This window comes from Teleopsis dalmanni, chromosome 1 (genome assembly GCF_002237135.1).
Source record: "Teleopsis dalmanni isolate 2A chromosome 1, ASM223713v2, whole genome shotgun sequence".
In the NCBI taxonomy this organism is placed as follows: domain Eukaryota; kingdom Metazoa; phylum Arthropoda; class Insecta; order Diptera; family Diopsidae; genus Teleopsis; species Teleopsis dalmanni.
Window position 1 is genome coordinate 75,047,081 of NC_051846.1, and position 16,026 is coordinate 75,063,106.

At 28.8% G+C, this 16,026-nt stretch overlaps 2 protein-coding genes across 5 annotated transcripts; one reads left to right on the forward strand and one right to left on the reverse strand.

Annotated features, from left to right (window-relative positions):
* Positions 1-510: 510 nt before the first annotated feature.
* On the reverse strand, positions 511-9,693 carry LOC119670665 (protein piwi-like). 3 transcript variants are annotated; one of them, XM_038081049.1, is made up of 9 exons: positions 9,625-9,693; positions 8,964-9,476; positions 6,766-7,440; positions 6,370-6,690; positions 6,152-6,300; positions 4,282-4,482; positions 4,020-4,211; positions 3,799-3,909; positions 511-1,748 (listed from the first exon to the last, which is right to left on the reverse strand). In XM_038081049.1, exons 2-9 carry the CDS (start codon positions 9,468-9,470, stop codon positions 860-862), a joined length of 3,045 nt encoding a protein of 1,014 aa, XP_037936977.1. In that variant the 5' UTR covers positions 9,471-9,476; positions 9,625-9,693; the 3' UTR covers positions 511-859. The 3 variants fall into 3 exon arrangements, with proteins under 3 accessions (XP_037936977.1, XP_037936969.1, XP_037936960.1); XM_038081041.1 differs by having other exon boundaries at positions 9,630-9,678; XM_038081032.1 differs by having other exon boundaries at positions 9,560-9,641.
* Positions 9,694-13,155: 3,462 nt separating this feature from the next.
* Positions 13,156-15,796, forward strand: LOC119672753. Of its 2 annotated transcripts, XR_005251950.1 has the most exons (4): positions 13,156-13,720; positions 13,785-13,997; positions 15,392-15,653; positions 15,713-15,796. XR_005251950.1 is itself a non-coding variant. In XM_038083875.1 (2 exons), the coding sequence occupies exons 1-2, from the start codon at positions 13,514-13,516 to the stop codon at positions 13,869-13,871; spliced, it is 294 nt and encodes a 97-aa protein (XP_037939803.1). In that variant the 5' UTR covers positions 13,156-13,513; the 3' UTR covers positions 13,872-14,353. The 2 variants fall into 2 exon arrangements, 1 of the variants encoding a protein (XP_037939803.1); XM_038083875.1 differs by lacking the exons at positions 15,392-15,653; positions 15,713-15,796 and having other exon boundaries at positions 13,785-14,353.
* Positions 15,797-16,026: the final 230 nt, after the last annotated feature.

The following is a 16,026-nucleotide window of genomic DNA, read 5'->3' on the forward strand; positions in this document are numbered from 1 at the left end:
ATTAATTTACATACTTGTTAATTTATATATATATATATGTACTTGTTAATTTATATATATATATATTTACTTGTTAATTTATATATATATATATTTACTTGTTAATTTATATATATATATATTTACTTGTAATTTATATATTATATATATTACTTGTTAATTTATATAATATTATTACTTGTTAATTTATATATATATATATTTACTTGTTAATTTATATATATATATATTTACTTGTTAATTTATATATATATGTACTTGTTAATATATATATATGTACTTGTTAATATATATATATGTGTACTTGTTAATATATATATATATGTACTTGTTAATTTATATATATATATATACATATGTACTTGTTAATTTATATACATATATGTACATATATGTACCTGTTAATTTATATATATACATATGTACTTGTTGGTTTATATATACAATATATACATATATCAACTTTAATTGTATTTAATAATTAAAATTAAAAATAGGAAATAACAGCTATAAAAAGTGATAATGTTCTGGTCTTCTTAAGGTCAAGAAAAATTTTTTTACATATACATTTCTAATTTTTAAAAATCATGTCTCTTTATAAAATTCAAAATGCCAATGCTTGTTTGAAGAAATTTTTTTTGTCATTTTTGGGTAATGTTAGGTAGCACTTTGATCTTCACTTATTTGAATATATATATAAACTAACTTAAGCATTAAATGCTTGTATAGCTGCGATAAAAACGTTTACTACGTAATTGGCATTGTCAATGTATGTCGTCTTTATCATATTTCGTTGGAATATTTGAAATAATTATAAAAATAAAAAAACAGCTTAAACTTTTTAAAAAACCTTTGATGTTTACAAATAGTATAGACGTTTCTCAAGTACACATTGAGGTGCATTTAGTAAACAATGCGAAACAAGCGTTGCTAACTTTTTGGCGTATTGACATACGGCTGGAACTCGAGTTGTACCTGACCAATTGTAATATAAATGACATACTTTATATGTCAGTAATTGTATTTGATCTGGTGATAGGCGTATATTGCTAAAAATAACGTTATAAGCGGTAGGTGAAACGGTGCCCTGACGTACACATTGCGATACTATATAAAAGTCATACCGTTCTGGAATTGTAATAACATCGTCAACAACTGTACCAGGAGGTGGATTTTTACCGTTAGCAAAGAATCGTGTGCTGGAAGCTTTCGTAACAACAATAAATGAAAACATTAAACCCTTTTCACAGCCAACAGCTGTGTATTGTTCATTAAGTCTAGCAACTAGTTCTTTGACTTCAAAATCAACGACGTGTTGCAGCTGACCGTCACTAACACCATCTCGATAAAATATAATACGTTTTGGTAGTGCTTTATGTTCTAGGCGATATTGGTGTAACGCTTTAACCATCATAGCCCATAAAATGGGAGCCGAATTATCATGAACACTCATTTCAGCTACTGTACTATAAAATGTTGCATTTGTTTTCATATCCATTGTGGCAACTAGTGCACCAAATTGTTTTGAACGATCGCGTGTACTTTTTACTGTATCAAAACCTACGATCATCAAACCATTAAGAGGTATTTCAACCATCCACGGTGTATATCCAAGCTTAGCATTAATTTGTATTGCTACTTTAGTAGCAACGCTCATAAGTCCACGTTGATTACTCGCTGTTTTTTGTGTTATTATCTGCATTGGTATAGCACGGTCCAGACAACATTTTTTCTTCAATGTGATGTATCTGCAAACATAGAAACATATTTAATTTTTTTCTTTATTTATAAAAATATTATACATTAGTACACAGCACAAAAAACGAATGTGTTATTTTATGTGAATGTTTGATTATAAGAAAACAACTATTAGCAAAGTGAATTTCATGTTTGCTTATAATCCATCAATATCAACATTGATCAACGTTGATGATTCTAAACGTTATTAAGCCATATTTAAACGCAATAACAAGCATTTCTACATGTGATATATTTCCATAGATAAAATATAGTTCAAGTAGTTGAGTGAATTGTTGTAATACAGACGACTTTTGTAATAATAAAACAAATAAATTACAAATACATTTATGAACTTGTGTAAGTATTAATGAATTTCGAAATCTAAGTGCTAATAAAAGGTTGAAAACAAATTCCTTCAAATTCTGGCATTATTTCTCCGCTTGAAATTATCTACCGCCTGAAATAATCCAAGTTGTATGCAAATGAACTGTTCACAGCGACCGAAACTTTAGTTAAGTAAGCAGATACTACAAGGGTCTAAACAAACATTTCTTAGATACTGCCAAAAGACATTATCTATAAGCTAACCTGATAGTGGCATTGACATAGTCAAGCACATAAACCTTCAGCGTCTTCGCGGGCTTAGTCATATCCTGCAAATGGAAGAAAATGTTCAGACTAAAATGGTGTTTGATTCAGTACCGGCTGGTGGAAATCGGGATAGGTTCACATCTTCAGTGGAATAACTAGATTTTCAACAGTATGAAGGCACTTGGTATTACCAACTGGAGTCAGTCGGGTTGGGAGTTGGGTTAAGAGACTACTAAACGCTACCAATAACGACTTATGTTTGTAAGTATGTTAGTTACTTAATAGTTATGTATGCAGCATCTTTATCTCTAAGTAAAATTACGCATTATTAGTAAATGTAATAAAATTATGCATTAAAATTTATTACGAATTGCCCTCAAAATTCCATAATTCTAAGTCCAATTTTGCAAAGGTTCGACTAATGGAGACTTCGAGTTAAAGAATTTTTTTTTTTATTTTTGAAAGAAACTAGAATTACACTTTAAGATATTTATTTATTTGTATTCAAATAAAGTATAAGTTATAGTGAAGTAAAATACTCAGCAATTAGGGTTTGGGATTTTAATTTTTTTCTTATTTTCAGTAAAAAGAGTATCATCATTTGTTTGCAAATATAAATTTAGAGTTTTGAATAAATCTTCTATTTCATTCTTGAAAGGCTGATGAACACTTACATCCACCAAACCCTCATCATTATTTTCCGTTCCGCTTAGAATCGGATCCACTAATTCAGAGCTATAATGCTCAATAGTATCGTCATCTTTAGAAAAGCTTGATGTACAAATTTCATTGTCAAGCTCAATATAATCGTTAAGAGTAGCATTGGAAGTTATTTTATTTACTTTAAACCACGATGCCAGCAATGGCATTAGCACAAAGAATCAACATAAGAAAGAAACAATTAAACATTTGGTTTGGAAAACGGGGCTTCCCCTAACAGCAAATTAAATTTATACTTAAAATAAAAATTCGACTTATAAAATGCACTTTCCCATATTCCTTCGGCACGGAACAATATTTTTATTTGAGTTATAGTGAATCGAGTTATGGAAGCAGAATTGTATATAATTTGCTCTCTAAAACCTAGGTGCACTGTTTTTGGTTCGAGTTAAAAAAAATTCGAGTTATAGAAGTTCAATATATGGAAGTTTGTATATGAATTTTTAACTCTTTTGAAAACAATAATTGCTCTTACATATTTTACTATTAAAATTCTTCTTAATTATGCTTTACACCAACAAAAATACTTTATGTTTAAAATTTATTTGAAACCATAGTCAAATGTAATCTCCACGATTTGATAAAAGGAGCACAGACAACTTCTATATAACTGTCAAAAGCTAACTATAAAATTTAAAAACATCTTCAAAGTTTAAATACACACTTTTCTCACACAATTCACAAATTAATATAACCATAAAATTATTAAAAATATTCACAAAAAAAAAAATATAAGTGACCACCTACCTTTCAGCATTATTATTTGGCACCAAGCACATGATTAACTGTGGATCACCACGAGCTGCTTCCTCTAAAGCGCTAATGTAGGAATATGTACGATCGTCATTAATCGTCATTCTATAATATACCATATGTTTTATATTTATATATTTGTTTTTTTTTATATATTTTACATTTTTTAATTATAATCAATACTAATAATAATTGTACTGTACAATTCTACTTACTCTCTGGGACGAGAAATTTGAAATTTCAAACCATTTGCAGCACGTAAAAGAGCTTCAGTAAAGTTACGCATATCACGTGTTTGACGACCTATATAAACGAAAACCCAACGCTCAAGTCCACGTGATGGTGAAGTTAACATATGACTGCCACGAAAATGACGAGTCCAATCGGCATCATCACCTGCAGGAACTCTGTTCGTTCGCAATAATATAAAAAAAATTAATATCTTTTTGTTTTATAATTTTCTTTAATAATATTTACTTTTGATTATTAAAAACGATTTTTTGAGGTTCCAAGACACGCCCTGTAACTTCAACCAGGGATTTTTCCAGTGTTAAATTCCATTCATTAAATATTTTAGTGCAATTTTCTGATGATTGTAACCGGCGATTAAATGCCATTAACCGATCGATACGCCGATCTGGATTCATACGAGTATATTCGGCAAGTGAACGCATAAGACTGAATAAAAATAATAAATAAATTAAATTTATGATTTAGTATTATTTACTCATAAGAAATTTGTAAGCATTTAAAAAATGTCTAAGGTCTAAATAAATAAATCACTACTGTTCCTCTATATCTTCTATAAAGATATAAAGGAATCTTAATAACACCGAAAGTGACATCATTTTAACATATTTTTATTAAGATCTGAAATGTGCCTGAACGGAAACAGCGTGTACTTTAATAAGTTATTGATAATGATGAAATCGTTTAATAACACCAAGACATGATAGGTTACATTCTCTTAATTAATTAATTATTGAAATTTAGAATTAATAAAAAACTAAATATTTTACTCAAATAATAATATAGGAATATCGATTGAACAAAAAAAGAAAGTAAGGGCCATGTAATGTAGAATGCATGTTAAATAATAAATAAGTAATAATATAATCAAATAATAGTATAGAAATACCGATTGAACAAAAAAAGAAAGTAAGGACTGTATTGCATCCTGGAATTTCTTTTTCAAAACGTATTAAAATTGTAGTCATTTGCTTCTAAAAGACGCAAATTCTGACATTTATTACAGAATAACACTGCTTTGCCCAAGTGACGAGGCACAGATATCTATGTCTCATGACCAAATTTGAATCCATATATTGTTTTTTCTTTGTCTCTCTTTCACTTTTATCTCTTTATAATTTGCATTAAAAACAACAAAAATTTTGCCCATGACGAGCCTATCATTCAAATCAATAAACAAACGAAAAATACAATATGAAGAAGCCTGATTTCAGAGACAGCCTTCAAAATTAATGAGTTGTAATTTTGTCAGAAAATACCAAGATAGCATTCTCGCTTTATCCAATTACAATATTAAATCGAAGCTGGAGGATTTTCGTCATGAAGAAACGATAGATATAAAAATTATAAGGTGTAACAAACTACGTCATACATTGTTTAAAATTAATTAAAATATGTAAACATTATCAAAGAGTATCAAAAATAAGTTAATAAGTATAATAGAAATATCTATACCCCATAAAACACGGAATACCTTTTTGTGGATTAATCATTACGGATTAAATTCTACTTAAGGCCACATTACTTGAATTAAACGGTTTGAAAATTCGTATAAACCAACAGAGTTTGACCGCATGTAAAGAAAACAATCAAGAAGGAATTGGTACATACATTGGGTTAACGAAATACGAGTAAAATGCGCAAAATAAGTCTCAATCCAAACAGTTAATCTAGTGTGCCAGACAAGCAGATAAAGATAAATATATTGGTTATTCTTATAGCAAACTGATTTATATGATCTAAATATTGTGATGTGATCTAAAATTGTGTGAAGTAGAATTTGAACATGTATTGGTATTACAACATTTTCAACTAGTGTTAGCCGGTCTAAGTCTTAAGAATTGGCGAAACATGATTAGAATTAAAAAAAAAAACATGTTTCAATATATAGAACTAGTTAAAGTTCTTTAAGCGACATATATATATATATATATATATATATATAATGAGAAATTCATGTAATTATGTGAATAAGTAATATATAAACTTAATATTTTTTGATTTCATGAAAAATTAAATGCGATTAAATGTGATTATGAATACTTTTACAACAGAAATCCATTAAAATTGCTTAATATATAGAAGTTCTTATGCTTACTTGAAATTTGAACGCATTTCGTCATTGAGTCCAGTTGAACGACACAATTCTGGTATAAGTATTATAAGTTCATCAGTTTTATTTAAACTCTTTTTGCCCTTTGTGAGTAATAATGGTTGGCGTTCATCGCGTATATGAATGTTGTATTTCTGATGGTGGTAAAATTAAAATTTTAATTAAATAAGCCATTTATAAAAATAAACTAAAATGTACTTTACCCTAGAGTAATACTCCATATATGATATATCTGCATTTTTATACAAAAATGTGCATTTAGGATTTAAATTAAAATCGATGTCAGTAATAGTGTAGGTCAGATTGTTATAATCAGTCAAAACTGTTGTACCAATGGCCTGACGACGAAACTCTTCTTGAAAATTTCTATGGTTTGACATACATCTACGCAAAATATCATACAAAGTTTCTGTACGCATGGCTTTGTGAGCAATTTCAGCGCGTAAAAGAATACCACGTTCGTGTTGACGGATAGATGTCTCGTAACCAGGCCATAATTGGAGATTAAATTCCTTGATGTTAATCTAAAAATACACATTTTAAAAAAATTAATTTTTCTATCTCTAACATGTATAATAAATAGATCAGTTTAAACTTACCTTTGCAAGAGCATCATAAAAATTTCGTCCAACTAATTGTAAATTAAGTGTTCCCATTGCTCGGCGCAATATTAAATTTAAAATATGTAGGGCTTGATATTCCGTCATCTGTAACACACCAACATATCGAATAGTTATAGTATACTTTCGTCCATCTTTCGCATCCACTTCATATTTCGACTCGTTTTCAGTTATTTTCTTATTGGAAAACAAATCACGGCCATCGTACAAATATCCACCAAGTATACTAGAAATTATTGATAAAATACCACTACGTATACGACGAACTTCAATTTCTGGATCTATAGATACAATATGTTGATAAATACACCAATCAGCTTTTGTTTTACAAACAAAATAATTTGTTTGTAGTTTGACTGTTCTCCCTGAAGAGCCAAGTTTCGAATCTAATTCTACAGGACGAGTATTAACAGCATCAAAACGTAAACGACTACGTCGAGTTCCTCTCTCTTCTCTTTCCGTTTTAGGTTTACCACCACTTTCTGTGATTACACCGGCATCACTATTTTCTTTAGGTTTACCTTCGCCATTCAGTTTTACTGGCTTATATTTTGCTGATCCTTGACTTGTGGTTGTAGTATCATCCTCTGCAGAACGACGTTCTTTCTTTAACGAATCGGAAGAGTAACCATCCCCTTTTGATTTCTTAGAACGCTGTAAAATGTTATAAATATTGTAAGTATGTAAATAATATAAATGTTATAAATCTTATAAATTTTATAAATCTTATAAATATTGTAAATATTGTTTTACGTATATCCACAAGATTAATATATCATGATAAATTTAATAAACATCATAGCAGAAAAACCAGCGAAAGATATAATGATGTTTGATAATGATGATTAATTGAGTCATGCGAATAGAAGTGCTCTGGCTAGAAAGGTGTTTGATTTGGTACCCACAGTTGAAGAACGTGATAAAAGACATCCGCATCTTCGGTGGAAAGACCAGATGACCAACGATTTGGGGGCGCTCTGTACTGCTAACATGGTTAATTTTTTAATTTTTTGATTATTTCAAAAACTGTAATAGACGCAATAATAACATTTGGGGTATGGACATTATACAGATATGTACTTATATAATAGGTCTGTTCCACGAGCTACTCGTAGTAACTTTGAGTAACACTATGTAAACACAAGTGCGTTGCACCAGCAAATTTTTGAGTAAATGAGAGCATCAGACAGAGCGTAACATCCCTGCCGAAATTTTAAAATTCTATACAGACTTTACTTGTTCATTTTATTTCAAGTAAAATTTATGTGATGTGTTAATCAGGTATTTTGGGTTTGAATTTAAATTTTTGTATTGTTTATTTGCGCGGCACTGGTGTTCTCACCAGATTTTACACAAAGCTGTTCCATGAAAATCTGTGTAAAGAGCGTAATTTGACACTTTTTTGTATTACACTCTCAGTTTGTACTTTACTTCTGTTTTACTTGAGTTTTTTTTACGAGTAGCTGATTTCACACAAAGCTGTTCCATGAAAATCTGTGTAAAGAGCGTAATTTGACACTTTTTTGTATTACGCTCTCAGTTTGTACTTTACTTCTGTTTTACTTGAGTTTTACTACGAATAGCTCGTGGAACAGACCTAATGTCACTAAGGTGCATGTAATTTTATGTTCTATTGTAACAAAAAAGAGAAGACCATATTAATAGAATTCAAAAATTATTAAATTCTTTCTATATTTGAATAGAAACAGATTTTTCTATATTTAAAACAAATTTCCTTATATAGATATTGATGCGTTTTGATTGTATTTACAAATATGAATAAAAAAATTAATTAATTGGGATTATTTCGACACCATAAATATTAAAATGTAAACAACATAATGCGCGGTTGAAAATATAAAAAGAATGCAATTAACATTGGGTTTATAGAACCCCTCTTTAAGACTTTACAAGCAATTGTTAAGAATTATTTATTCACTAAATACACTAAACTCCCAAAAAACTTGAAAATACGCACATAATAAAACTGTTCAGAAATGAAATATGATAGAAAAAATAGGCATCTTGACACAAATTGTATTATTTTTTCCTAATAACAATAGAAAGCAGCAGACTTTGCTCTTAATATAATTAAAAATAATATATAAGTAAACAATATCATATTTACAATATTTTTATACGGAATTTATAAATTTATAAATAATATATATACATACCGGTTCATCATAAGATGAGTCAGGCTCGTGTGGCTGGCGGCTACTACCAGACGAACTCTCATCATAACGATAATCGGGTTCACGTGGGCGATGATTATTACCAGATGTGCTTTCAGAACGATAATCAGTCTGACGTGAATCAGGTTCACGTGGACGCCGAATAGCAGAACTATCTTGATAACGAGATTCGGGCTCTCGTGGTCGACGATCTATATCGAAAGGATTATGGGGCTCACGTGGTCGTCGACTTTCGCGACCATCTCTCGATTCACCAGTTGCATACAAATCATATGACTGCTCTGCCACATAATGTGAATCAGGTTCGCGCGGACGATACCTCCCGGCAACTTCTCTATCGTAACGTGAATCTGGCTCTCTTGGACGCCGGTCTACACCGGACCCTTCGTTTAAATAGCGTCCAGGTAAACGACGACCACGGCTATTAGTTTCGTCGTAAGGATCTTCTCCGGATGTACGCCGATGTTCGCGATAGGGATCATAAGACATTTTTAACTATACGAATGAAATAAAATTGACTTATATTTCAAAACAGTAAAATAAATCATTTAACATATAATAATTGATAAAACACGCACACATATATTATTGATCACAAAACTACGTATTTAATCAACATACGCCAGCTGTAATTTCTTGAAACCTTACTTTACATAAAATACGCCGTAACAACAAAACAACATACACACTCAACGAAATTTAAAGTGACACTGACGGAGTGAAATAAAACAAAAAGTAAATAAGTGCACATAATGATGCCACCTTTCGAAGAAAAAATATGTATCATATCATTAAGATTTTTGCGTAGACTAAAACAAAAATAATTTACCTATTCACACACTGTAAATTTGTAAATAAATTTATATAAAACTGATAAAATAATATATAAAGATAAATTTGTTAAATAAATAAATAAATAATTTATTAAATGAATGATTAAATAAATCATATATTATATATTATTATATACAAATAAAAAACAAATAAATATATATTATATACAAATAAATAAATTTATTTAGTAATAAAAAAATTTATTCATTAAGTAAATAAATAAATTGATTCAGTGAATAAAGAAAACATTTAAAAAAGTAATAATCTTATATAATAAATTAATAAATTCATTTAATATATGAATAAATTTTTTAAAAATAATTAATAAAAGTAGTTGAATTCATTTACAGAGTCATTAAATAGAGTCATTTAAATAAAAAAATATATCTTTTTAAGGTAATTTCTTATTTTAAAAGTAAAAAGCCCCTGCACGCATCTGTATTTTTTTGTACCCTACATATAATTTTATTATACCTTATTTATATTAATTAAATAAATATATTAATTAAATCATGTTTTGGAAGTCTACATAAAACTATATTAGCAATTTTTAAATTTATAACTATATATATTTGTTGGTTCTTTTTATTTCGATGCTTAGCAACTTTTACAGTACATTATAGTAAAAAGTATATAAATTAAAATCAATAAAGAAAAGTAATATAAACCTGAATTAAAGCGCGTATTACACATCCAGTCGAAAAATTTTTTGATTTCCATCAACACTTTTTGTCAAACGAAGCCAAACATTAAATTAGGCTTAAGAAAATGGACGATGGAAAATTTTGAATTAATAACACAAGGCAGGTAACAAAAACAATTTAACGTATTTTTGGGTCTTTTCCCTAATCGCCTGGTAATTCCAATTTTTTTTATTGACAAAAAAAAATTCATGTATACAGAGTTCTTAAAATTAAGTGATAATTTCACAAATGCACGAAAAGTTGGCGCCATAACTGCAGATATAAAAAAAATGCCTACACAACTAATTTCATTACATATAATTTGTTGTAGTTATTAAATATACATTATAAAAATCTTTCTTAATTCATATTAACAATTTATCTTTACTAATATACACAATTCGTGAAAAAATAAAGAATAACTCGCAGAAAAAACAAAGCAAAATTAAAAATAAAATCAACATAGTTTGCATAACGGTAAATCAATTTGCCTATAACATACCTTTGATCTTTTTACTTTATTGCAATTGAAATAATCACTTTATATTACGATTTTAAACAAGTTATTATGCAAAAAAACTTTCACAAAATTCAGATTTCAAGTAATCAACACAAACTAATAAAATTAAAACGCGCGGTACTTCTGCGCAGATCCGTTGAACTTGCAATGGAGAGCGAAAGATAAATACTAATAGTAATTCAAAGTAAGCGAGATTGCCACATTTTTTTGGAAAATTAAAATTTTTTCAAGGTTTCACTAGCAAACATTAATAAATATTAATTTACTAACAAACATACACAGGTACCAAACCTCATAAATTTAAATGCAAACTTTGCCTTAACATATTTAGTTATTAATTGTTACATATACAATCAAGTATATGTAACAATATATATGTTGCATATACTTATATATATATATAAAGTATATGTAACAATATTTTAATATAAATAAACATGTATTAATATTCTTTATTTGAAATTATATATTTCATTTTGACACTTAACTGATATTATATTATATATATATTATATACTTTTGTTTTTGTTTTTAATAGTGTAGTATGTATTAATCTTACACACGCAGGGGCTTTGTGAGTAACACGGTGAAATCAAAATAGTTGCCTTGAATATATCTACAGATTTGAATCATTAAAGATAACCTGTATTTTGCAGCAATAGGTCCATTCACAAACATTTGGCATGATAAATCATTTGATTAAATGTTAAATGTTCATTACATAATTTGTATTATTATTATTAAAAGAGTAGACGTGAAAATTGCCCAACAGCCGGTACTGCGGCCAGAAGAGACCTATTGTACCAGACATAATTTGTAAGAAATCTTAATATTTAAACGTACCATTTTGGACTGAACTTAAAAGTTTTATTATGCTATGCTATTTTCATAATGTATGGACTCACGAATTACTTTCTTATTCAAATAGACAAAGGTTTCATTAATTTTTTATTATGTCAAAAACAAAAGTTAATATAAGAGGGTAAAATAATTGAAGTAAGTAAAATAAATAAAATATTATATTTTATTTATATATATGATATATATATGAAATATATTTATTTATATGATATTAAGAAAGAAATGTAGTAAATTTCGTATGCAACAAAAATCTTGTCATAACCTGGCCCTGATTATGCAGAGTGTCTCGGGCACGGCAAAATTCGCTCTTTCGGGCTATGCCGAAAATGCATGTTATGCAGAATGTCACATCAATATTGCCAATTTTGTATTTTTACCTACTTCTTGGTTGTGCCTAAATTTAAAAGGAAATTTAGAATAGCTCATTTGCAATTTACCACCAAAAACAACTAGCAAGAAAAAACTCATAGAGGCTGTAATAATGTTAATTTATTATTATATTATCTTATAATAATTGTTAACAGTACTTACGCGTTTCTTTAAAATCGGAAAGTGTAATAATTATATTATTAGCGATTTATAAAAAAAATGCTGTGTTGCTTACTGCCATTTTTTCTCCAAAACGTACTAGAATTGTAGTAGTTTGCTCCTAAAAGGCGCAAATTTTGAAATTTATTACTAAACAACACTGTTTTGCCTTAGTGCCGGGGCACAAATACGCCGCCTCTCATGCCGGAGTTTGAACGGCCATATTGATTTTTCTCTCATTCTCAAATTTAAAATTTGCATTGAAAACAACAACAATTGTACTCATCCCGTGCCCGAGACACTCTGCATAACATGGCCCTTAATATGGTTTGCTTTATTAAGAACATTTTTTGACGGTTTTCACATATCTTAATACTTAGCATTCCTAATCGATGAAATATACATAAATGAAAAACTAATATTAAAAAAGTAAAGTAAAAAAATAAATTGAAGGTTCATAATAATTAATAAATAATAAAGCCGAATTAAGAAAAGAATCCGATTGAAAATTTTTATGTTTTTAAAATCATTTGATGAAAGCAGTACAAATATATAAAGAAATATTTAATATGCTTTATTTCAAACATTGTGAACACTTTTCATATATTTTAAATAATTTTCCTCTTAATAAAGATGTTTGAAGTATATGAGCGACATATATGTATTGTATTTCGCATGTGTCATGCTAAACGATCAAGTGTGGCAACTACAAAAATAATTTTCTTTTGTTTGTTATTCGGAGCAACAACAAATTATGTACACAAATTCCGTTGCAAGCAATAAGCTTTTTTCACTACATATAAATAAAAAAATTAAACGAAAAGGTGTTTAATCATTAGCAGCAAAATTAATAAAATCCTGTCTTGAGTACACATCTAAACGTATGTTGTACGTTTATTCTATTTATTGAATATTTATATTGTAGTCTTCCTAAGTAATGGTGCCTTCGAAAACAAGCACTGTGAACCGTTCACTGTTAACATTTAAACCCATAATGCTTTACCGAGGTTTAATATTTAAATTTTATATGAAAAAGGTGCTACCACAAATATTTACAATAAATAAATTAATCTATAAATCTGTTACAATATCATTTGCACATCGACATGGATACAAATATCTTGAATTACTTCCTACAAGATATGAAAGAGGAATTGCAAGCTCAATACCATTTTACAAAGGACAATATGCGTAGAATAATTGAAATGGTACGAGTGGTTTTAGAAATTGGTAATTACTTTGAAACCCGATCTGATCAAGTGCCGGTGGAGCTTCAAATAATGGCAGCTATATGTTACTGGAGCTTAAATGAGGTAATAAAATTAATATATGAACCATTTGTTTAATAAAAAAAGTATGTTTTGATTTTTCAAACAGCATCCGAAAATGACTGCACTTGCACATGGTGTCAGTAAACGTATACTTAATAAAATAAGTAGACGTTTTGTGATTGTATTAGCATGAAAGGCTTCTCAATACATACGTATAACTGCTACACTTACAGAAAAATAATTAATCACATATGCTTTTCATGAGCTGACATAAATGCCTCAAGTTATCGGACCTTCAACGCTTCGTTTCCAACGCAATGTAGGTTATGGAACAACAAATAAGAATAGTGATCCATCTAAAGTCCTTATACATATCCAAGTTTGTACAAATATAGTTACAACATTTAAATAGCTTTATTTTTTATTATTTTAATATTTATTTATATTTATAAATTGTTTCCGATGCTTCCTTTACAATACGTGACCTTGATTGCAAAATGATGGATAATAATTACACGAATAATACAAATGAGTTCTTAAAAAAAGAATCAAAGATCGTTTCCAACAAAATGAATTCCGTGGTCGTATTCTATTTGGGAGAAATTCATTTGATGTGTACTTCATGCTTATTCACACTTATAAAATTTCCATCTGTTCCAGAAGAACAAAGCTTTAATCATGCTTCTGGGCTATAGCAACTAATTGCCTTAGCTTGTGGAAACGACGTTTCAGTGTTGTTAGCAATGAAATTTGCTCTTCCTAAAATACTGCTTAACAGTTAATAATCGCTTTAGCGCTTTTACGTAATATGGCAATTGACTGGAACGACAATACTTTTAGTAAGAATTTTTATGTAAAAATATTGACACTAATTTTGTATTGCACTATTTTTGGTTATTGTGCTAATGGGTTAATATCGATTTTAAAAATCTTATAACTGTACCGATGTGTGTTGTGCAAAGCGGCAATTGGTTCCTGGTTCTGAAAACAGCCGAGACTACATCCCGGACCAATGCCACACCCAAAATGGACTACACAAGCTGATCCCTATAGTTTACAACAATAAAAATTTGTTTCTCAATGATATGAATAGCTAATGGTGTTCATGTTGCAATCAAGTATGTTTCATGTTCTTTTAGAATGATGAAACTGTAACGTTAACAGTGAGCAGCAAAGAATCGAAAGTACACCGCTTTAGTACGAATAGTTAGTATGAAAAGAAATATTTGTTTGCGTTCGTGAATGTTCGCTTATCGATGGAACAATAAAAGAATGTGTTAACATGTTTTATGTTATTAGGTATTTTATAATTTTCACAATATTGTCTTTTATGATAAAAATATTTTTGTGCCCATGGTTTTTCCCGATCATTATCATAGCACGGGTTTTTTCCGCAATCTTTTGTAATTTTGCGCAGATATTCAAGAAATCTTTTTTCTTGTAACATCTGCGCATATAATTAACTATTTTTTACAGTTCATTCATGGAAGGAGACATTTATTATATTAACTATTTATTGAAGGACACTTTCATTAACTATTTTTATAGTTCATAAGTTCTAAGAAATAATATACTTTTAAGTTACTATATAAAAACCAGTTTTACTATTAATAAATTAGTGTCTAATTCTGATTAGAGTGTGATCCGAATTTGTTGTTTATTAAAAATTCATATTTTTAAATTAATTGAATTGTACGTGAACATTGTTTACAGGAACTGTACAAATGCTGATTATAAATTAAATAAAATATGAAACCCGATGCCTGCAAGGATATTGTGCAGCATATGGAAACAGATTTCAACAAAATAAAGAAAAAATGAATTCTTTGTAATTGTTTTTCTTGCGACGCGAGCGCAATATACAAAAGGAAGAAAGTCTGGAAGTGATTCTGATGACATGGTTTACTTTTAAGGCAAATTTATCCTGTTGAATAAATTCACACCAAAAAATGTTACTGACGTTGGTCTACAAGGAGTATGTATACATTTATTTATTATTTATTACTTGTGATTCTAATCGAATTCAAAAATAAGCATTGAATGATGTTGATTTTCCGTGGAGGATGATGCAAACAGAATTTTTAAGTCTTTTAAAATGCATCAACAAGGCGTAGACACAACGAAAAACCCTAAAGTAGAAGAACCCTACAAAATATTAAAGGAAGCACAAAAAAATATTATTTTTGATGCTGATTTGGGAGCGTCTGAAGTATTTCCAAATACATATTTCTCCTTGCAGTCACCATTAAATCAATCCCTAAATGATGCTGCAGACCAACAAGTGTTTTTACTTACATAAACGGATGGTGGTGAAATTTTCAATTATGTGGTCAACAGTTACTCCCATC

Bases quoted from the DNA above. Each gene is read 5' to 3' on its own strand.
- LOC119670665 (XM_038081049.1), bottom strand. From the start codon at position 9,470: ATGTCTTATGATCCCTATCGCGAACATCGGCGTACATCCGGAGAAGAT. The intron at 6,301-6,369 runs GTAAAGTACATT...TACCACCATCAG, and splicing joins ATATGGAGTATTACTCTAGG to AAATACAACATTCATATACG. The intron at 3,910-4,019 runs GTAAGTAGAATT...GGTATATTATAG, and splicing joins CAAATTTCTCGTCCCAGAGA to AATGACGATTAATGACGATC.
- LOC119672753 (XM_038083875.1), top strand. From the start codon at position 13,514: ATGGATACAAATATCTTGAATTACTTCCTACAAGATATGAAAGAGGAA. The intron at 13,721-13,784 runs GTAATAAAATTA...TTTTTCAAACAG, and splicing joins GTTACTGGAGCTTAAATGAG to CATCCGAAAATGACTGCACT.